The sequence below is a fragment of the Grus americana genome, chromosome Z (genome assembly GCF_028858705.1).
Source record: "Grus americana isolate bGruAme1 chromosome Z, bGruAme1.mat, whole genome shotgun sequence".
Taxonomy (NCBI): Eukaryota; Metazoa; Chordata; class Aves; order Gruiformes; family Gruidae; genus Grus; species Grus americana.
In genome coordinates this window covers 53,320,300-53,342,358 of record NC_072891.1, presented here as the reverse complement: position 1 = coordinate 53,342,358, position 22,059 = coordinate 53,320,300, and the positions used below count along the sequence as shown (strand labels likewise).

Sequence of the window (22,059 nt, the reverse complement as noted above, 5' to 3'; positions counted from 1 at the left end):
GCTGCATCTCTTTATGAAGTAGCCATAAAGATCAATCAGATACTTGTGTCGTGCTTTGTGTATCCACAGAGTGCGTTGAGTTTGTGAGTTTGGCCAAGATGCTCATGAACAAGTAAAGAGAGGGAATAGCTTTACTCCAAACAACGAGGAGAAGTGTGGACAAGCAAAGCCATGGTGGATAGGTGACTGCAGACTGCCTGCCTTGGAGTATAGATGAGGAGATGTTGCTTGCTCTAAGTATAATGAAACAGAGCTTGAGTAATCAGGGTGGAGCTATGAAGCTGGGTAAGCATAGCCCTTAGAACTTTTTCTGGCGACTTAACTGAGTAGTCCCTTGGGCTTCCAAGATTTGCCTTGTGAGAGAGTTTGTATATGCACATAGTCTCACTGCAGTATCTCACTTGCTGGAGCTGCTTTGAAATTCCAAATAATGCTGCCAGCCTAACACAGGACAGTGGCAGGACAGTGTAATCTTCTTTTGCAGATCATCATGGAGACAGTAAATGCTTACACTAGAAGTCAATGCCACAATAGTGAATTGAGCTCTGGTCTCTTTATGTGTCAGACATGTCCCCTGACATGATGTTTTATAAAGGCTATGCATTCACTGCTCTGTATCATTTGCCTTCATGAAAGAGAAAATGAGATGATGGTGAACCTGGCACTGCCACAGCTAGTCTCCTTCCAGTTGCTGCAGACTAGATGGCCCAAAGGATTGTTTAATTGTATATAGAGCCGTTCCCTTCAAAGACGATAATTTGCAAGATGCGTTTCTGCACCCATGACCATAGTCTGTGGACTAGGTCATTACTTACCTTCTGCACCAGTAGAGAGTTGTTGACCTAGGACTGGCTCCGTTAGTTAGTGGGCCTTAGTTGTCCTGTCCCTGCCCTGTCCCCGCCCTGTCCCCCTGCCCCCGAAGTTAGTTGGCTCTGGGCAGGAATTGCTGAAAGGAATAATCTGGTCTGTGTTCTGCAGTATGATGTCAGACTAGAGGAGTGTGCTTTGACCTTTTCTGACTTTGGGAGTGATTCCTTTTTTGTTTCTTCCTAGATGCACAAGGTTATTCCCAAGAGTTATTACACCCTGAGCCAGACTACATTCTTTCCTCAGTTCCAGATTATCTCATTTCCAAAGCTTTTTTCATTAAAGAGAACTAGTTTGATCAGAATATTGACTTACGGAAGAGGGGGCAGGAATACAAGGCAGAGAAATAAGCGTCCAGCCAATATGTCAGGGAGAAACACCTGTTTTATATGTGCCTTGATGGTGTCTGTACCAGGATTCTGCCACAAAGCCCTTTCAAATATTATCTGTGTTCCCTCCTTCTTCCAGCAGAAAAACCCCCAAAACTCTGTTAGCCCTTTCATCATCATCACCAGCACACAGCCCCTATGTCGTGTCCCAGGAGCTCCCACTGCCATTGCACCCCCAGGAGGAGGAGGAAGAGGAAGAGTTCCTGCCTCACCTGTTGCTCCCTCACAGCATCAATGTGCTGGAGAAAGTAGACAAGAAGTACAAAAAGAAGAAGAAGAAGCAACAGAAGAAGCAAAGACTGCGACAGTTTAACGATCTCTGGGTTCGCCTTGAAGAAAGGTAGGTAACAGCTGGGCAGGGAGGAGGGTTTTTCATGCATACTGGACTTTGACTTAGACTAATTCAGTACGCCAAACTTCTGCAGGGGCTAGATACATGCTGAGGGCAGGATCTGACCTTCTCCCTCACCGTGATTCTTGCTGAAACATTTACTCAAGGCTGCTTGTGCTTTTAGTGACAAAATAACTTCTTCCACATGGTCAGGTTTGTGGAAAATTAGACATAATACAAGTGGAAGCCTTGTCTAGATCATCTTGCATTTGGGCTTGAGGAATTGTGAGCATATGGTAGTCCTGTTTATCACATAAGTCTGGGTCCAGTGGTAGATGGTACAGATCAAAGCCTTGGACATTTATCCAAGAGCTGCTGCATATGTGGAAAGTGTCATATCTGGCATATGTGCTCCTTGCATTTGGACGGTATTTATGCAGTACTTCCAGTGTCTCTGTTCTTCCAGTCTTAAAAAGCATGTGAGCCCCATGGCATTACTGGAGATCTGGAAAGAGGTATGACAGCCTAATGGATAATGGGGTTAACGTAAAAAATGGAGTGTGTTGTGGGGCAAAGGTTCACACATAGCCCCTAGTTTTCATCCAGAAGAGCTTACTCACCTACAAGAACTACAGCAGTCTGCAAAAAAAAGCCAACTTCTCCCTCAGTAGCTATCAGTAGCTATACTTAAGCTTGTAGCTGAATGTGTACCTTAATGTTTCCCTCCTGTCAGATAACACACAGACCTCAGTCTGTTCTCTTTTGTACTTTGTGTCTCTGTTTGTATCTCTGCCATACTCAGGTTGAAAGCATTTTATTTCTGTGGTATTGTAAATAACCAGACAGGTCAGGATGATGAAGAAAAGCCTGCAGTTCTTGAAATAAAGCCTCTACATTCTTTTCTTTTTTTTTCTTCCTCTGGGTAATATTTCTTCCTGCTCCCCAGGGTACCGAGTATATCAGGGTTCTCCTATGTCGCTCCTGTCACCTCCCTGGGTCCCAGCTGTACCACTGCTTTGAGTAATACATTGCTCAGGCTGGCTGCAAGCAAGTGCAGCAGCTGTTGTTCTGTTCCATGCATTCAGCCATTGTCAGACTTTTTAGACCAGACTCCTTTTCCTGTTTTCTAGAGTAGTTTTGTGCTCTCTCTGCTACTCCTTTTAACCTAAGTGTGAGTAGTTTAGAGAGAAAGGGAGACAAATGCATATGGAAATTTGCATGCCCACTGACAGACCTACACACAGTCCAAAATTCCCCAGTAAAACAAATCTTTAATATTGATTGCATTTGATTTTGTCTTTTAATGTACAATTTACTTTCTATTAATGTAGTTGATACCCACTGTTTGTGAATGGGTTTTTGGAGCTTCTGTTGTCAGTCTGTTTAGTTGAAACGCTAAGGAATGTTTTGAGGTGTTTATGATCTCAAGCTCCCACCTTGCCTGCACACTGATATGTTCAGTTTTTCACACACAGTTGTTCAGATGAAGCTCAGGGAAGTCAATGGATGCCCTGATGTGAGATACACATGCACTTGCAGCATCAGTGCCTTCAGAAGAAGAGGGAGGATATGCTACTGTGACTAAATCGGAGGTATATTAGGGCAACATACTGGATTGTAAGTACTGCAAGGCAATAGTGAGGTAAAAACAAAGCTGATGACAGTTAGGAAACTACTGCATAAATACAGGAGCAGCAAATGCCTCCTTTCCTTTTCTTCTTTTGTAATGTTTCCTTTCTTCCTCTACTAATTAACTCATCCTTTGTGCTAGAAACTTACCCGGGTGCTAGGTGACAAGTTCTTTTTGGGGTCGAGTCCTTAGTAGCAGCGAGCTTGAACGGCTGGAGACAGAGCTGTTTGCATGACAGTCCTGGGAAAGAGAAGTGATGCTTATTGCAACTGATTGCTGCGCCCTTACTGCAGAGGGAAAGCCACGAGTGTCAGAGAGGTAGCTGTCATTCACGCACAGCCCCCACGCGTGCTTTGGGTTTAGTCTTTGTAAAGCAGGGGCACTCACCACCCTCCCTGACCGACACCCGCGTGTGCAAGCAGTCCGTGCCGCGGACTGCCTGGGCAGGCGTGGGCTGAGCTGACAGCCCCACCTGGTGGCACAGCCGGCACGCGTCCCCACCGAAATCCAGCCCTTCTGTTCACACGTGTGCAAGGCACATGCCACTGGGAGCCTCAGCCCTTCCTGTAAGCGTTCCCCGGGGTGCTCAGGCACAGGTAAAGCTGTCAGGTTTCTTATGCGTGGGCCATTCACAGCTTTCCTCCTGTGAGCCTGAAATGTGAAAGGTGCAGCTCAAGTGATTTAATACAGTCTTGTAGTGGGCTTGGCAGAATTACTTTGGTTTGTGCTCATGTATGCATCAGCTGTCAGCTGTGTTTCCCTGATGTGCTGCCAGCTGGCTTATCTCCAGTTACTGTTCAAACCTTCTGTGGGGGCCTTTGGGTATGGAAGGGTAAGTGTTTTTAAAAAGGATACTAATTTCCTTCAATTTCCCAAAGCATTTTTGCTTAAATGCAGCTGACCAAAGTAAGGAGAGAATGGTGCACAGCAGCTGGGGAGTGGGTGCAGGTTTTCTATTTGGCAGGTAGATTTGCTTTTAATTTTGTCCAAATTTGTCTTCTGGTGCCATACAGCACCATGAGGCCCTGGGGTGTACGTCAGCCTTACAGCTATGGGGTCAAGCATGGCTTTCAATCCATTGCCAAAGAGAACACCACCTGTGACACCTTCTGACTCTTGAACTGCTGTGGTGTAGGAGCTCCCCCAATACAGGACAGTTGGTGTTAGCAGCCTGGAGCATACAAATTTCTCTTCTCCATCACATATTGCCCTAATAGGAGTTCAGCATCATGCAGGCTCTGACTCAGTTCTTGTTCATCACCATCTCAGAGTCCTTGCTACCACTGGGAGATACTCTGGGATGGTGATATTTTTTTCCCCAGTGACTCTAGGATGTGTTTCTGTAAGTGGCTTTTCCTCTCCTTAAAGCATGTCATTTAAACCCTTTGTAATTCCTGATCTGTGGAAGGGAACATGCAGTATAGGAACAAGTCTGGTCCAGGCTAAGATGCACGTACAGAAGCATGGCTGGGGAAGATGGATCCAGCTGAAAGCAGGTGCCTCACTCCTGCTGTGCTCAGCAAGTGTGGCCGCAGTGACACTCTTTTGCAACAAAGTTTGTTTTGGTGTTCTTGTGTATTTTCTGCTTAGCTGAAAGGCTGGCTGGAGGGCAGTAGGAATATGGTTGTGTTACCCACCTGACTAACTGTGTGGGAGCAATGGGCAGGCTGGCTGGGTAGACCTGAATACAGGGCGGGTGTTTTGGTGCTGTCTCCACCCTCCTCAATGTCTTCCCTGTTCGTGCTCAAGACTGCTTCGCAGTTTGGCTGGGAAGCGTCCTCGTCCATGTGGGCTTTGTAAAGCTAATGATGACAGTTTCGGTAACTACTGCATAAATATGGCAGCAAATGCCTCCTTTCCTTTTCTTCTTTCGTAATGTTTCATAACGTGGGAGCTGCCCACACCTGTGAGGAAGGGATGAGGCAGCACTCTGCCATTAGGAGACACAGTCCTTTGGTGAGCATGGAACCAGTACAAGCGAACCTTCCCAGGAGCCCAGAAGACTGACAGTGGGTCACAGAGGCTGACCATCTCCTGCTCTGTGGGCATCAGGCAGTTCTGGGTCTGGACTGACGTTCTTCTCTTGCCTTGCAGTGCTACAGACCCTCCTCCCCGGATCCGCATCATTAACGGCTACATCACGGTTGAACCCCAGCCCCGGGGCCACGGACGGTCTAGTCACACTTGCGCAGACACTGGCAGCGCTCACCAGCATCCCCATTCTCTCTTCCTCCTGCTACTGACTTTGACTTTGCATATGATAAGTCTGCATTGAAATCACAGGGGGAGCCAAGCTGCAGGGCTCTCGCCTTAAAAAGCAAAAAAGAAACTTATGTGAAAAAACCCCACAAAAATAGAAGACTGAGTGGGACACCTGTTCTTTTGGGTGTTCTTAAACTGCCTCCTTTTCCTGAATCTGGATCATTAACACTATTAACTTGTTTGACCTGCCCAATACAGGAGAAGATATTTTAATGAGAGTGTTATTTATCCTTCTCTTGCAGAAGAATGATTTCATGTTATCCCATAATGCTTTGGGGAGATTATAATGTCGCTATAACATAGCTGTTTAGCTGTATGAGCCCAACTAAATTACATTTTTTTCACCTTCAGTGCCTTGTAAGAAGATTTACACACCACTAACTTTATTTTTTTCTGTTTATTAGAACAGAATATTTTGGTTATATGAGCACCGCTGGGAAAGAAAGGTTGGTATTTTATGTGTCCACTGGTAATGCTTTTAATTCTTGCTTGCTAGGGCTCCAGATTATATATAAAGGTTTATGACAACACCTTCTAAACAGAATAAAACTGTAAAGACTTGTGAACAGAATGTTTCTGCCGTCTGTTTGGTGCTGTTGTAAGATGGGTATACCTGAACCTCCAGTGGCCAATGTACTGAGCCTGGTACCTTGGAAACACAGCAGTCACCTGCCCCAGTGAGACAACAAACCCTCAGGTTTCCCTTCCTATGCATGTATACGAGCTTCGCTATGTTTTTCACTGCCTATAAAAAGTACCTCCTTTTCTCATCCTACTGCATGTTGGAGGAGGAGTGGTGAACAGTTCCAGCTTTCCTAACAGGCTATTCATCTCTCAATCTCAAATTTCAGTCCCCCTTCAGAAGGACTGAATCTGAACAAAGCCTCAGTTTGCTGAGGAAAACAGAGAAAGGAGAGGCTAAACATTGCAGTTTGCAGCAGCACATCAGGGAACGGAGTATATCTGGGCTGGGATAGAAGACAGCACCATCTCATTGTATATTCCTTTTTATAGAGAGTACTAAAAACCTCAGGGTCCCAAATATGTTCTGGCCTCCTTGGCTTTACACAGCAGCCAGGCTAGTGATGTGCTCTCCCCTGTGTCTCTCTCTAGTTGATCTTTCACTGGTGTAAACTGTCCTACACCTGGTGGGTCCGCAGCTATTTTCCTTGGCCTAAATATGACCTGGGGGGAGCAGATCAGATGGGGGATAGCTTCGTTTCAAATATGCACAGCAGGCCTGATAAACTGAGCGTATACTTGTGTTTTTACCAGTGTAACCGAGGAGGCTATCAAAACCATTATGTCAGAGTGTCAGTGTATTCTAATGGCTAAGGTCTGCTCAGGTACCAGCATTCTGTGGGCCACAGAGTTTCAGGAAAGCAAGTATTCCCATTATGCGCCTGGAAGACTTCACTGTCCCTCTGTCTGTCCCTCTGAAGCATCTGGAGGAGATTTTGTTGCCTTGCAGTTGGGATTCAGTCAGGCTTGTGATGAGTGGCAGACTTGATTGAGAAATCAGGGTGAAGGTCCAGGTACTTCTTTCTTCAGTGCAAGGGCTGAAATCTCCTGGTCTCTCCTGAGCTAGGTGCCTCCACGTCCTTTAAGTGCTATAACAAAGCGTTCTTTGTTTTATCTGAATATCCTGGTCTCCCTTTTCCATTCTCTTTCCTTTGTACTTACTAATTATCCTGTGCACTTTGCTGTTCCCCTCCTTGACAAATTGTTTTCATAAGACATCTCTTCAATATTCTCTGTGAACAGATCTGTTTTGAGATGACTGGGACTCTTGCCATGGGTTCCTTGTGGTCAAGTTTTCTCTTTCTCTGTTGGGAGGCTGATGTTTGCGAAGTTATTGGACGAAGTGAAAAACCAACCCACTTCAAAATGTACTGGTTTAATAATATAATTCCACACACCCCTGAGATTAAATTGTAATGTTGGAGAATATAGGTTATAAGCATCACTGATGTTCAGCAGTGTATTGTGAATTCTTGTGAATATTTGTTGCTTGACTAAACTTGGCTAATGGACTACTGTGTTATGACATACATGCTTTTTAATTATTATAAAACTTCACATTTATGTATATAGCTAGGAGAAAAAGGCAGACAAACATCCTCCTTAGAAAACAGGTTTGCTCATAAATTCCTGTTTCCTGCGATAGTCAGCACATGCACTTTATTTCTACTTGCTGATAAAATGGACCAGGCATTAGACACCATTTATTTTGAACTTTGTTGACCTTCCAACAGCTACCTCCTGCAATTTCACAGCTTTTCCTTTCTGCTGGTGCTTGCTTTTTATGCATTGAAGCTTTATTTTGTGGTATGATATTTGTTTAGCAACTAGGATTGCTTGCAAAGCATTGCAGGAGGTATGACTTCACTCAGTGTGCTTTCGTACACAGTAATGTGCTTTCATACTCAGTAACATGCTTTTATCTGACACAGCTTTTCTGTGAACTGTGAATGCCCCTTAGCAAGCTGGCAATCCAGTGCTGGTTTACTTTCAAACCCTTTCAGATTAGGATGTGAAAAATAAAATTACTGAAAGAAAAAAAAAATCTTGTTCTTCAGATAGGGTCTAAAAATGTTCACATCCCTCCAGAGTGATAATTATAGCAATGTGAGAGGGGATGCATAAATTCATTACCTCATTTTAACCTCTGACACACTTTAAAGACCTTGCATGGTTTTGTTATTTTAAAGGTGCAGTAGCATAAAGAACACAGACTAATGGAAAAAACATTGTTTAGTGATTCACATTTATTTCTTTTCACTTTGAAACTTTGGAAAGAGGGTGGTTTTTCTGGTTTTAACTATTTATGTCGCAAAATTATACTTCTAAAAACAGATTAGAGAGGAAAAGTGCAGGAGTTACAGGTGGCAGGTAAATAAATAGAAATTAAGAAATCTAAGCATTTTGTTTCTTTTTTTTCTCTGTGCTCCTCTTGTACCCTCTGCAGCAAGGCTTCAGGGGTAAATACGGTGCTGTTCAACTGGGGGCAAAAAAGCCAAGCACTGAAAGAGCAGAGCCCTCTCTTCAAACACCAGGGTAGTCTTGTGGCTGGTCTGTTCTCTTCCAGGTAGACTTGAAGCTGCAATTACTCCATAACTAAGATAACAAGCTGGTATAGTTCAGTGAGTTGATATGGCCCCTTTTGATCAGCTGTTTTAAACACTGTGACACAGTCGGCATGTAGAAATCAGGCTGAAATCTCTTACTTAGATAACCAAAGAATGTGCTTTAGAAGGTTTATTTCTCCAGTGACTTGCTGTCTAGAAAATGTGAACAAAGCATGCTATTTACCCTTTATCACAAAAAAATAAAATCTAAGCCATGAAAATTAATAAAGGACAGGTTACCTTGTTATATCCGTGATGAAACTGATTACCATTTTCTACCCTTCTGCTGTGTTTCATCCAGACTGCTATCCTGTAACCACCTGAATGCATGTGAGGTTTATTCGGGTCAGGTCTCATGCTGGAATTAATTTCCTTTCAGGATCACAGTCCTGTTATGGTGCAGGGTTGTCCTTATCGAGAAGACTGTATGTATCAGTAAAGGCTGTAAAGGGTCGCTATCACAATACATTAACACTCCTGCCTGCAAGCAGGCCACAGCTAGACTGAGTGGGTTAAACAGTGTAAAATTAGAAGGAGACAGTGTTGCTGGGTGTTTCCTGTGCTTCAGGATAGTAACAGCCATCCAGCATTTATGTTCAAGATTGTTCAGAAGATACTTTTGGTGTAGGCAGAGAATTGAGGCTCTTGGCTTTGATCCCCTGAATCTTTCTGAGGTGTGTGTCTTTCCATATGGATAATTCCAGCAGTGTTCACTGTACCTTATCCAAGAGCTGGATTTTCCCGTGCTCAAGCAACCAGCTATTTCCTGTTGGTGTCCAGGGAACTGGGTGTTGAACAGTTCAGAAAACCTCCACCCTACAAACACTCTGACCATGACTAAATTACCTCTGATTATACAACTTGTATCTCAAGTCACTTAATCCTTCAGGTCACAAAACCCATGGAGAGTTTATTTTCTCCTACACTGCAAAAAGTGAAAGCTTTGTATTTTAAAATGTCACTTGTATGTGTGTTGATATCATTTGTCTGTAGATGCATAAATAATTGAGTAATCAGGATGACAAATACTTTGCTGTCACAGCTCGCTCTCTGGTGCTTGTGACAAATGACTACAGGTCTTTTGTGCATTATCTTTTTTATTTTGTTTATTTTAACATCCTTCCTTCAAGTCACTGTAAGTTTATGCAGCTGAAGACAAGAAACAGTATTTGCCTTTGTTTCCTGACAAACGTTACTATTTGTGCGTTGTCGCAGTTCTCCCTACTCCTCCTCTCCACACCCCACATCCTGGCTCTGAATTAGTTGGTGCAATTTTAGGCAGTACCAGCAGAAGGTCAGGGGACCTGCTTTCTCCTTGTAGACACCCAGTGGGGAACTGCCTCTGGGGTCCCCACAAAACAAGGAGCAGAGCTAATGCCTTTGTGCTGTCAGGTAGCTCTGAGGTTAAAATAGTGGGTAAGATCTGTTTTCAGTTCTCTTTTCTGCTGGAGGAGATTTGAAGCCACAGCTCTTCCAGGTGCAGTCTAGGACCCACTGAGAAGTTAACTGAGGGGAGACAGTTCCTCTCTGTTTAGTGTGCATGGAATATATAAATGTTTCTTAAGCAATGGGTGAGCATGACTTAAGAGGTTAAGAGCTGATTACCAGCATCTGCCAGGGATAGGTGTGATCAGCCACTGGAAGGCTGCCTTCCTGCAGCCATTTCTGTACTGTGTATTTGATAGTCATTGGATTCAACATGTAAACATTCCTGGGACACGTTTGAGGTTATCCAGTGGTGGCAGAGTATCTCAAAAGATGGATGCAACACAGCCCTCTGAATGATTCAAACCTTGCATACTCTCAGTACTTATCATCCAGGGTTAGCGCACATGACAAAATGTACACTGGGGATATCAACCTTGTCCAAGATGGTTTTGCCTACTGTATGTCTTCCCAGTACAGCACAGTGGGCCAGGTTGAGGCCAGTCTGAGTAACTGCTGGTGGAGCCTGAGTCCTTGAGGACTGAGAGCTCCCTTTGTGAAGTTGCACCGGGTGGTATAGACATACTCAGAGAGACAAAGCAGCTCTGACCCTATGATTAATAGAGAAATAGAGCTCTTAACAAAGACACACTGAACACTTCAGATAAAAAGCCCCATAGAGTGTTCATCTCTTTCTTCCCCCTTCTGGAAACCAAAGCTTTGAAGTTTTTTAAAGCCCCTCATTAATTTACTGAGTATTCACTGTGATCTTATGAACATTTGTGTAGAGTTCAGTGGAAGGAGGTAGCCCCTTCTAAAGAAATGGTAGAAATCAGATATTTTGATTATGTTCATATTAGCAATAGAAGAAAACAGACCCCTGTCTTTTCAAGTTGCATTGCAATACATGTGCTGCTGCACGCAGTCACACGTTATGTTACTGTGATTGTCCATCTGGTACGTGGCTTTTGAAAACATCCCAGGAAATGCATTTCGTATGTCTGATTAGAACATACTGGAATGTTATAAACAGGTACGAACTCACTGGCCTGCCCCAGAGTTTACTAGCAAGCAAGGCAATTTTCTGAAACCTTCTGATGGTGGGTGCCAGGCCTCAGTTCCATGTGGAAGGCACATGAAGTTTTGGGCTGGACTTTTTTAATATACTGGGTAACTATTTGCCAATATAGCTTCAAGGATATAAACTCACACCTAAATTGATCAAATGGACAAAGGCTATTAAAAGAATTGGAGCAAAAATGCCACAGGCAACGAGAATCTTGAATACCAGGCTCCTATCCTGTCATGAAAGGTAAAAAGATGTGTAACATAAGTACAGCAGTTACACATCTGTACTTAGCAAGCCACATAAAACAGCCATTTGTCTTGGGGCTTTAATGTTTCCAAACACATTGCTACTGTGCAAAGACCCAACCCACTCAGAAGAACTTAGGCATTTTTCTATAACTAAGTAGGCAACCCATATCCAGGCTTCTGTGACACGTGCATGTACACAGGATGGTTTCCCCACATTAGACTTACGCTGAAATGTTAGTTTCTTAAATGCCACACAGCACTATTTCTTTTCTGCAGTGTTGTGTACTTCCTCTGTAGCTTACGTTGCTCGTCAGTAAGTTTCTGCTGCCTATGGCATTAGAATATAATAATGAAAATAGTGCTTTGCAAAGGAACTCGTTCTCTAGAAGATGACTTGGGACCAGTGTCACTTTGGTGACATTTCTTCATATTCACAATGATACAAGAAAATATGAAGTCTTTGTCAGCAGAAATCACCAGTCGTGGCCTAGGATCGATTCATATTTTGCTGAAGAATATTGGGCTAACAGGGACCCTCTTCAAGCTTGCTGAGGCTCTTTCAAGCTTGATGCTTGAATTGCCTGGAGGTGTGGGAATTTAAACAGAATAAAAGTACTCCAGTCAGCTGAATTCACAGCATTGTTTCTTGACTGATCATTGTGGGTACAGTTGTTCCGTTATCTGTTTGGGAGGTAAAGCCGTAACGCTTGAGTTGTTTTACATGGTAAGGCTCAGGTTTGAGGAAAATCAATTGTGTTGAGAATTCTGAAAATGTCACTTGTGGTTAACCCAAGAACTCAATAGCTAGAAAGGAAATTAGGCAAATAAAGCAGTTTACAGAAGAGCTGACAACCTCTGTCTCAACAGTTTAGCACCTAGACAGCAGGAAAAGAAGCTGATAATCCAGGAAACATTTAGGTGTACCACCGTGAACAAACACACAATAATTTGCCCAAGAAGCCAGGTGTCAGTGATGAACTACAGTACAGAGATTGGTTTACAGCCTAAAAAAATGACAAAAATACCCTTTCTGAAATTTCAGTGGTGGCTGCTAATAACAAACTGAATATTCTTCAAATACCCAATTCTTTACTGAATTTGTTATCTGTTTAGTCTCAGTGATTTCCTCTGGTAATATGTTCAAGATCTGACTTGGAATTTCCTACACCTGAATTTCATTAAAACTCAAATTTGTTTTGTAATTTCTTCAGGCTTGCAATTTGGGGACCGCAATTCTTGATGTATTAGTTCTGTTTTTTTAAATTCAGATTAAGTGTCCTGTAGATCCAGAGGTGTTTAAAGCCAGTCTGTTCATTATATGGAAAACCAAAATGCATTCAAGGTCTCTGAAGCATCTCTGTCTTGCTGCACATATCCTGCCAGACCTCTCTGGGTAATCTGTTACTTCATGACCCCTTGTATCCAAAAGAATTAGGGTTCAATCCAGACTGACTGGTAGACTAGCAAATTAACGATGAAGGACATTTCAGTGTATTTTATATCCTCTGATATGATGAGGCCAGCCTTCAACTTGGGAGATCAAGAGCTGAGTTAGAATTTAGGCTTGAAACACATGGATGCATGTTAAGGTGTATTATAAGCAGCCACCACCTCTCGCAGCTCCAGAGCCTGGGGCTTTCCTCCTGCCTGGCAGCTGGTGCCTCGTGGCTCAGAGACCCAGAGATCTCTGTCCCAGACTGATGGTCTGATGCCGCTTTCCCATTTGCAGGTTCAACCAGTAGCGAAGCTGAGCACGTGTCCATCCCAGAGACAGACAGACATGTGCACGCACACGCACACACACAGAGGATGCTGACACAGCCAGTCACACACACTGCCACAGATGAAAGCGTGTGCACTCCCCCTGCCCCTCAGTTCATAAGCACACACACAGCTGTGGCTTGCACGGGCATGGCCCACACCTCTGTCCAACCACTACCCCCACCCAGATCCTGAACCCTTTTACACGCTTCATGGGTCTCCTGCTCACCATCTCGTCCAGCTAACAGATCCAGCACTCACACACTCATCTCACCGGTACCCCACACTCACAGGTTCCCCCAGTTACCAGCACAGACCCTCTGCTTATTTGGTACCTCTGCCCAGACCTCCTACTCAAGCTGGTACTGCTTGAGGTTTGCCCATGCAGTGCACCCCAGTCCTGCACACAGCAAATTTGCAGAAGACACAGACCCTCTTCTGCCCCATGGCAACAGGTGCCAGGCACATGCACCTGTGACTTGAGGTCCCACACCAGCTGCTGGAGACAAGCCCCTCTCCAGCTTTGTTTTCCCCACAGTTTCCTCACAATTACTGGTTTTCGGGACACAGAGTGTTCCCATCCCAGTGGCTGCTGGCCAAGACCCCCACCTGTTGCAGTTAAGAAAAGATTTAAGAAGAAGATAGGGCCAACTTTAGTGATCATGCACAGGGCATGGTCAGACAAGCCTACTGACCGGCAATATCTTATATGCAACTGGCCCCTTTCATACCACTTTCTGTCTATTCCCCCCTTTGTTCCTCCCCAATCCCCTTCCCCATTCCTTTGTGAATTTTGCATAGTCCCTCAGATCCTCCTTGAATATCTCAAATCCTCACAGTCCTCTGTTTTTGTCCTTTCTTATCAGATACAAATTCCAGGTGGCCATCTCCAAAGCTGTGCCCGGGAGTTTCTTTCAATCATCCATCAATTAGTAACTGGACACTTTTAATCCTTGGCATCATCTCTTTTATCTGTTGTCTACCAGGTTTGTGTTCTTGCTTATCACTTCCCCTTTTATTTATTATCCCCTTTGCACTGAAAAGGTCCTTGATCAGATAACCTTAATGAGGCAGACGTTCTTACCTTCCACATACCTGTACAATACCTACTGCATAGGAAATTCTCTGAGCAAAATGATGGAAAGACAAGTGATTTCTTTTGTTGGCAACCTGTATTTGTGTCACAGCAAGAGCGCAGTCCAGAGCACAAAATGCATCAAACTCACATTTTAAAAGTTCCTTTGCTGTCCAAGTCCATGGTGCTAAAACCAAGAAACAAAACTGTATCCCTATCTTTGTAAATACAGCATAGAAAGACAAACTGCAGGTGATGCTGTAAAGATGGTGTTGTGGTTCAACCCCAGTGGGTAACTAAGCACCATGCAGCCACTTGCTCACTCCTCCCCCCAACAAGGGGATGGGGAGGAGAATGGAAAAAAAACTCCTGGGTTGAGATAAAGACAGTTTAATAGGATAACAAAGGAAGAGAATTAGAATAATAGTAATAACAATAATAGCAAGAAATATAAGCATAAATATATATAAAACAAGTGATTAACAAATGCAATTACCCCATGCAGGAGGGAAAAAAACCAACGATGTCCAGTCTGTTTCTGAGCAGTGATCCCGCCTCTCAGCTAGCTTCCTCAGTTATATATGGAGCATGACGTTCTGTGTTAGGGAATATCCCTTTAGCCAGTCTGGCTCAGCTGTCCTGGCTGTGCTGTCCCAGCTTCTTGTGCACCTGGGAGGGCATAAGAAGCTGAAAAGTCCTTGACTTAGTGTAGACACAACAACTACCTAGCAACAACTAAAACATCAGTGTGTTATTAACATTGTTCTCATCCTAAATCCAAAACAAAGCACTATACCAGGTATTAGAAAGAAAATTAACTTTATCTCAGCCGAAACCAGACCAGACAGCTTGTCTGACCTCCTGATGCAGCTGTAGCTACCAGCACCTTGCACTGAGCCAAAATGGGCTGTATCAAGGTGGCGTGAAACAGGAAGCTAATGACAGCATCTCTGGATCTCTATTTGTAGGTTACTCGTAGCTTGTGAACCATCTATGGCTTGCTGGGAGTGTGGCTGCTAGCTGGCTCCCAGAGCAGATACCGGGTTAAGTCTCTCCAGGGACAGGGAGTGAGTTCTGATCCTATAAAAAAAAAAGCTGAGGGATTTTCACCAGCACCTCATACAGCTGTAGTTTGCCATGCAAGCATTTGCTGGTTTGGTCTGCAGGCACCACAGGAACAGCATATGGGATGTGCCTGCTGGAGGCAGGTATCTATATATATCTTGGACTTTGGGACCTGTTAGTCTCCAGCCATAACAATACATTTTGTTGGCTGTGGAAATAACACCAGCTGAGCATATTCTGCCTTCTCCCTTCCCACCAATTTTTCTCTTGGCAACAAATGGCAAGGTAAAGATTGTGTTCCTGTCCTAATTGTGTACAGAGCTGTGATATAAAACTAGTGAATATGGTGTTTGCCCTGACCAGATTGTTGTAGTTCAGCAGACAAGCCCTGTCAGTATAATCTGCTGCTCAGAGAACAGATTCTAGTGTAGTATTGAAGCCTAGATAAAAGCTTTGGGGTCCCAGATATCTTCCCAAGTCTTAGTAGTTGGTCCACAGTCAGGGCAAGGGAAACATTCTAACCAGCTTAGACAACTGATTGTTCTGAAGATCCAAGGTGTGCTGGTTTTGGCTGGGATAGAGTTCATTTTCTTCATAGTAGTTAGTATGGGGATATGTTTTGGATTTGTGCTGGAAACAGTGTTGATAACACAGGGATGTTTTTGTTACTGCTGAGCAGTGCTTACACAGAGCCAAGGCCTTTTCTGCTTCTCACACCGCCCCAGGAGTGAGTAGGCTGGGGGTGCACAAGGAGTTGGGAGGGGACACAGCCGGGACAGCTGACCCCAACTGACCAAAGGGATATTCCATACCATATGACGTCATGCTCAGCATATAAAGCTGGGGGGAAAAGAAGGAAGCAAGGGATGTTCAGGCAGACTACAGCTGTATGAGGTGCTGGTGAAAATCCCTCAGCTTTTTTTTGATAGGATCAGAACTCACTCCCTGTCCCTGGAGAGACTTAACCCTGTATCTGCTCTGGGAGCCAGCTAGCAGCCACACTCCCAGCAAGCCATAGATGGTTCACAAGCTACGAGTAACCTTCATGGCATTTGTCTTCCCAAGTCACCGTTATGTATGATGGAGCCCTGCTTTCCTGGAGATGGCTGAATACCTACCTGCCAATGAGAAGTGGGGAAAGAATTCCATATCTTGCTTTGCTTGTACACGTGGCTTTTACTTTACTTATTAAACTGTCTTTATTTCAATCCATGAGGTGTCTCACTTTTCTAATTCTTTCCCCTATCCTGCCATAGGGGAAGTGAGCGAATGGCTGCATGGTGCTCAGCTGCTGGCTGGGGTAAAACCAAAACACAGGGGAAGGCTGGACCCACAAAGTAGAAGAAATAAACATCCCTTTCAGCCACAGCTTGATTGTGATCTGGCCAGTGCTAACCCTCTTCATAAAGCCTGTAGACATTTGCTGGTCCAAGGGCCTTGCTGTCACACTGTTGAAGAAAGATGGTCATTAGAGAAGCTGGGTCACAGATGACGAGGGAGGAAGGGGAGAAAATGGACTGACTGGTACCTCACCAGATGAGGTGGGTCAGAGTTGTGCTGATCTCTGCATGCCAGTGCCAAGTGACTTTGTAATGTTATCCTCTGCAAAACAGCATCCTCCCATTCTCCATCATCCTAAAGCGTGCACATCAACCCTGTGATCTCTTCATTCCCTGCTTGAAGCTCTGGGCACACTCTATGCACGTCCTGCTTTCTTATGTTCCTCCTACTTAATCAAGCCATCCATCCATCCATTCCCATTCAGTAACAACCTTGTTCTGCAGGGCAGTAAGTCTCCTCCTCTCTGCCAGGACCAGAGAATTTCTGGCTTCTTGGACTGTGGCCATCACCATAGACTGATACTGGAGAAAGAAACTCTGCATGTCTCCATGTAGACTTTCTAGGATTTGTAGGTTAAATGGTGGTGGGTGCTTTGCTATTCCTTTTAGCTAGTCCAAACTAGCTTAATTACTCATGTGGATAAGAAACTTGTTCATCTAAAACACATCACTTCTGAGTTGATACCGTTCCTTTAACCTGATTTCCCAAGGCTCCTGACTGTTGGTTTTTTACTAAGCCTAAACAGGATTGACTAACAGGACTGACCACTAACAGTACTCAGGCATTGAGAAAAAACAAGCAAATACATGATATGTGCCTTTTGTGGTAATGCCTGCCTGATTTCTGGGATATGTCATCTTGACCTAAGATATGAAGACCTTTTTATAGGCATTGATTATGAGTGATTCAGATGTTTAGCCATTCACAAAGATGCCAGAATATGCAATATCCCTCATCTAACACTAGATGTTGCCCATGTGCTTTAGAACAGCTAACCTGAGTACAAGCTATGGGCATCTTATTCCAGAATTATTTCAAACAGCAGTACAAATAAATCCCTGTCTCACTTTATCTGGCAGTTATTTCTTATTTTTCTCACCACTCTTTAGGCCTGGCTAGTCCCATATGAATGGTGACTTGGAAGGAAATTCTTAACTGTCTTCTTAAAATATCCTTTCTGGTTTTTGTTACCTCTATAGGAAGCAGTGCTACTCTGACTGGAAATATGCACACTGCAGGTGAATATGCCAAATTGTTATTAAGCCTCCAAAATATTCTCACTGTTTTCTATACCATACAGAGCATCCGTTGTGCTATGTCTGTTGTTCTGTTTGTCATGTTATTCTCTCTGGGATAAGAAAATGTATATGGTTAAAGCACTGAAATGGGAAGTTGGAGTACTTTGTTTAGATCCTTGCTTGGGCACAGGTCTTTGTCTTGGATGAGTAGTTTTGCTCTGTTTGTGCCTTTTCTTAAGAAGAGACCTATGGGTCCTTCCTTCCCACATGAGGGTGTTACTTTCTTAAATATATCTCTAAGTGCTTGGATGGGGGTGATAAAAATCATGTGGGAGAAAAGTGTACGAAGAGCCTAAACCATTAGAGGCATCATCTGTATTAAAAAACGAAGTCTATCTCAGAATATTCAGCTCTCCAGAGTTACCATGTATTTGGGGGAATTAATGGCCAGTGTACAGTCTTGGAAGCCAATTTCCCTGAATCCTGGCCAGACCACTGCTTTTCTTCTTGTGGGGGATACCTTAAAGTGAAGTCTTATCCACCTGCAAAACCTTCGAAGTGCCTTTATCATCATGCTTTCACAGAAAATAAAACCACATGTGCTCTGAATTCCAACCTGACCATAAGGAGGCATCAGGCTGGCTGTATACTCATCACCCTGCTTTAGAAGACTCCAGGCTATTCCTGCCTCTCCCCCTGTGAGAGAAAGCCAGTTCCAAACCAGGCCTACTGCCTTTCTTGAAGATAAATCACGTTCTTCCTAATATGCTGACAAAAAGTATCAGCTGTGTTTCTTTGATTTTACTGCTCTTCTTCTTGAATTTTATATCGCTCTTGGTTTTTATATCAGGTATTCACCCAGTGGAATCATAGACTGCATCTTGATTCTGTATGTCATGCAGCATTTCAAAAACAGCCTGGCTGGGTGGTAAATCTATGCACACTGTCAGAAATGCTCAAGGCCTGAACAGATGGCAATTAACAGGCAAAACATATCTATGCAGTGCATGTCTTCCTGTCCAATGCTGTCTTCTTGACTGGTGTGCCTTCTCCAGGGCCTTTGAATTTCAGAGGTCTGGGGCCCAGAGGGGTTCTGCCTTCCAGATGCAGGGTTAAACTTTTTCCTCCATCTCAAAGCAAAAGACAAGGCTGCAGTATTTGGCCACACAAATGTCATCTTCAGCACACCTCTGATAGGCCCACATTATCTACACCGAAGCCTCTCAAGATGAAAGAAAAGATGGAAAGCCTTTTTTGGTTTTCAGAAACCTGAAAATATAGCTGTTATTGAAAAAAGGCCTCCACAATTAATTTTATGGAGTTGGTTTTTGTTGGATTAATGCATTAATTTAATTCTCATGGTAAACACTGGTATTCTGTCACAGGCATGTGGTCTCCACAAGCAGGTTCCTAGATCTGTGTTTAGTCATAGGTCTTCAAAGCCACGCAGTGCCTCATCTGCCAAGGGAAGGCAGACCTGCCTGTAACCGAGGGACCTGGGAGCTGGGCCCTGCCCCAAACCCCTCTGCTCTCCAGAGTCTCTGTCGTCAACTGGCACGGGCAGATTCTGCTCTGCTTCCTCTGGCGGTACCCAACACTCACTTCTTCATCAGCCCTCACCCAGCACTCACACGCAGCCCCTCACTGGAAACATTCATGGCGGACAGCTCAGCCTTGCTCTGCCATGGTTGGAGTTTCCCGGTGCAGCTGCCACCCCAGGCTGCCGTCGGGCCACCCACCATGTCAGGTGCCAGAACCTGCTGCGCCGCTAGGGGGCGCCGATGCCTGCGGGGCGGGGTTTGTTGCCAGGCAGCCTAAGATGCGTGCCTCTGATTGGTTGAAGGCAACAGGTGCGTGATGATGATACGGGAGTATGGTTTATCGTTGCTGTAGTATACCGGATCCTCTGCGAGGGCTTTTGGGAAGTGCTGGGCACCATTGCCTGACAATGGTCAGACTGGGTTGTGCCTGGGGCGCCTGTCCCGGCAGTATGGGAGTGAAGCGGCATGGGGGGACCTTGCCCTGGGACACCCCTCCCACCCGTACCTCAGGCCTCCGGGCCTGGCTGTTGCAGAAAGGAGATAACTGATGTTTCTGTTGTGAGAGAGCCCTGCTGATATCCTCAGTGGAGTGCCCCCAGGGAACTGTAGGCCTCATTCTTCCTGTACGTGTAACTGGGAGGCTCAACTTCCCCTCTGACAAGAAGCAAGTGGGACACCTACACCTGGGTTACAGACACAGTCAAGGTGATGAGGCTGATTACCCTGGTGCTTTCATCTCCTTGCTTGCATATGTAGGCAGCTAGGCTGTCCGCCCCCACCCCCTACTCCCCCACTCCAGTTTTTGCATGCTCCAATTTTTTCTAACTTTCAAGCACTACCTGCTGATTATTTTGATTCATCTCATCCACAGAAAGAGGTCCTTAACAAAGTAAAATCAATGACTTATTAATCAAGATTCTCTCACAGATCATTCTGTTCTTCTGGACTGGGCTATGAGGGGCTTCTCTGTAGTCAGAAGAAACATAACTGGAAAATATACAATTGTAGACTTCATTTGCTTGAAGAGAAAAGAAAGAAGATTTTACATTTAACTGCCACAAAATTGAACAGCAAAAGTGTTTGAACTATTGTTGTGGGTTAGCCCTGGCAGGCAGCTGAGCCACACAGCCACTTGCACAGTCCTCTGCAGTGGGATAGGGGAGAGAGTTGGAAGGGTAAAAGTGAGAAAACTCCTGGGTCGAGATAAAGATAGTTTAATAGGGAAAGAAAAAGCTGTGTATCCAAGCAAAGCAAAACGAGGAATTCATTCACTGCTTCCCATCGGCAGGCAGGTGTTCAGAGAGGAGCAGGAAAGCAGGGCTTCATCACATGTGATGGTTACTTGGGAAGACAAACACCATAACTCCAAATGCCTCCCTTTCTTCTTCTTTCCCCCAGCTTTTATTGCTGAGCATGACATCATACAGTATAGGACATCCCTTTGGTCCGTTGGGGTCAGCTGTGCCAGCTGCATCCCCTCCCAACTTCTTGTGCACTCCCAACCTGCTTGCAGGTGGAGAAGTGTGAAAAACAGACAAGGCTTTGACGTTGCACAAGTACTGCTCAGCAATATCTAAAACATATCTATGTTATCAACACCATTTTCAGCACAAATACAATACATAGCACCATGCAAGCTACCGTGAAGAAAATTAACTCTATGCAGGCAAAACAGTGCAACTATGGAGAAAGATAGTATCTAGGCATTTAAAGTTGTACAGATTAGATCTGCAGTTGCCAAACCTTTGTTATTTTTTATTTAACAGACAATGTGTGTTTGATTTGTAGGTAATGATGTCCAAGAAGCTCTCCCTGCCACCCTTCTCCTCTTAGTCATCCATAAGTGAGAAGAGCAGGAGTGACAAAGATTCGAATGAGGAGCTACATAGTACTGTCAATAATACCAGCAAGCCAAGGGCTGTATGGTTGTATGGCTCCCAAACACACAGCAATGAACCCAAGTGTTTTCAGGTTTGTGCGTAACACAGAACTACAAGACAGAACAAAGACGACACAGCAAGCTGTAAGTGTGGAACCCTTGGATGTTAAAGGCTTTAGTAGGGTTTAGAAGATCTTCTGTGGGACCTGCTGCATTTATAGTCTAAAAGTTTAGGGCAAATGTTGTCAGAACTGTTCTTTTAAAACTGATGATGACTCACTGGAGGAATATTCTGTGCCAAGGTCTGAGTGAGGATGACGTGGTGTTGTCTACTGGGAACTTTGCTGTACTTACTGACAATGATCAGTAGAACTAGTGATTTTTGTATGTATAATGTTCAGCAACACACTGATGTCTTCTATAGTATTTCCTAACAGAATGTCTGTAATGAATTTATAAGATAAATGTGTGTTAGCTAAGGAATTTTTTATTTTAAAGGAATTTTCAATTGGACCCAGCAGGCTCAGATGAAAATGTGTTTGTATTACCATTTAAATGGCTTCTGATCTTATCTGCCACAAATGAACATTCTTTGCAAGATACTAAGAGCTTATTTTCCATACATGCATATGCTCAACAACAATGTATTCCACATACTACACTTCAATTGCAGTGTATTGCTAATGTAATTAATGACTGAAATGGTGCCAGCTAATCTATTCATAACAGTTTGTATGAATTGGAAACTTTACATTTCTGTTTTGTGTAGGCAAAAACATTGTTGTGTCTGATAAAGGGACAGTGGACCAA

The 22,059-nt window shown here is 44.1% G+C and overlaps 1 protein-coding gene across 8 annotated transcripts in view; it reads left to right on the top strand.

Moving 5' to 3' along the window:
- The window catches only part of LOC129199619 (metalloprotease TIKI1-like), a 97,723-nt gene extending 76,397 nt beyond the window's left edge, over positions 1 to 21,326 (top strand). For 5 of the 8 annotated variants that reach the window (XM_054810396.1, XM_054810392.1, XM_054810391.1 and 2 more), the window contains 2 exons: positions 1,336 to 1,596; positions 5,312 to 6,045. In XM_054810396.1, the coding sequence (XP_054666371.1) occupies positions 1,336 to 1,596; positions 5,312 to 5,492 (442 nt within the window). In that variant the 3' untranslated portion in view covers positions 5,493 to 6,045. Of the gene's footprint in view, positions 1 to 1,335; positions 1,597 to 5,311; positions 6,046 to 13,976; positions 14,023 to 21,158 lie in introns of those variants that run through there. The other 3 variants (XR_008574700.1, XM_054810393.1, XM_054810390.1) reach the window with 3 other exon arrangements.
- The last annotated feature ends 733 nt before the right edge of the window (positions 21,327 to 22,059 follow it).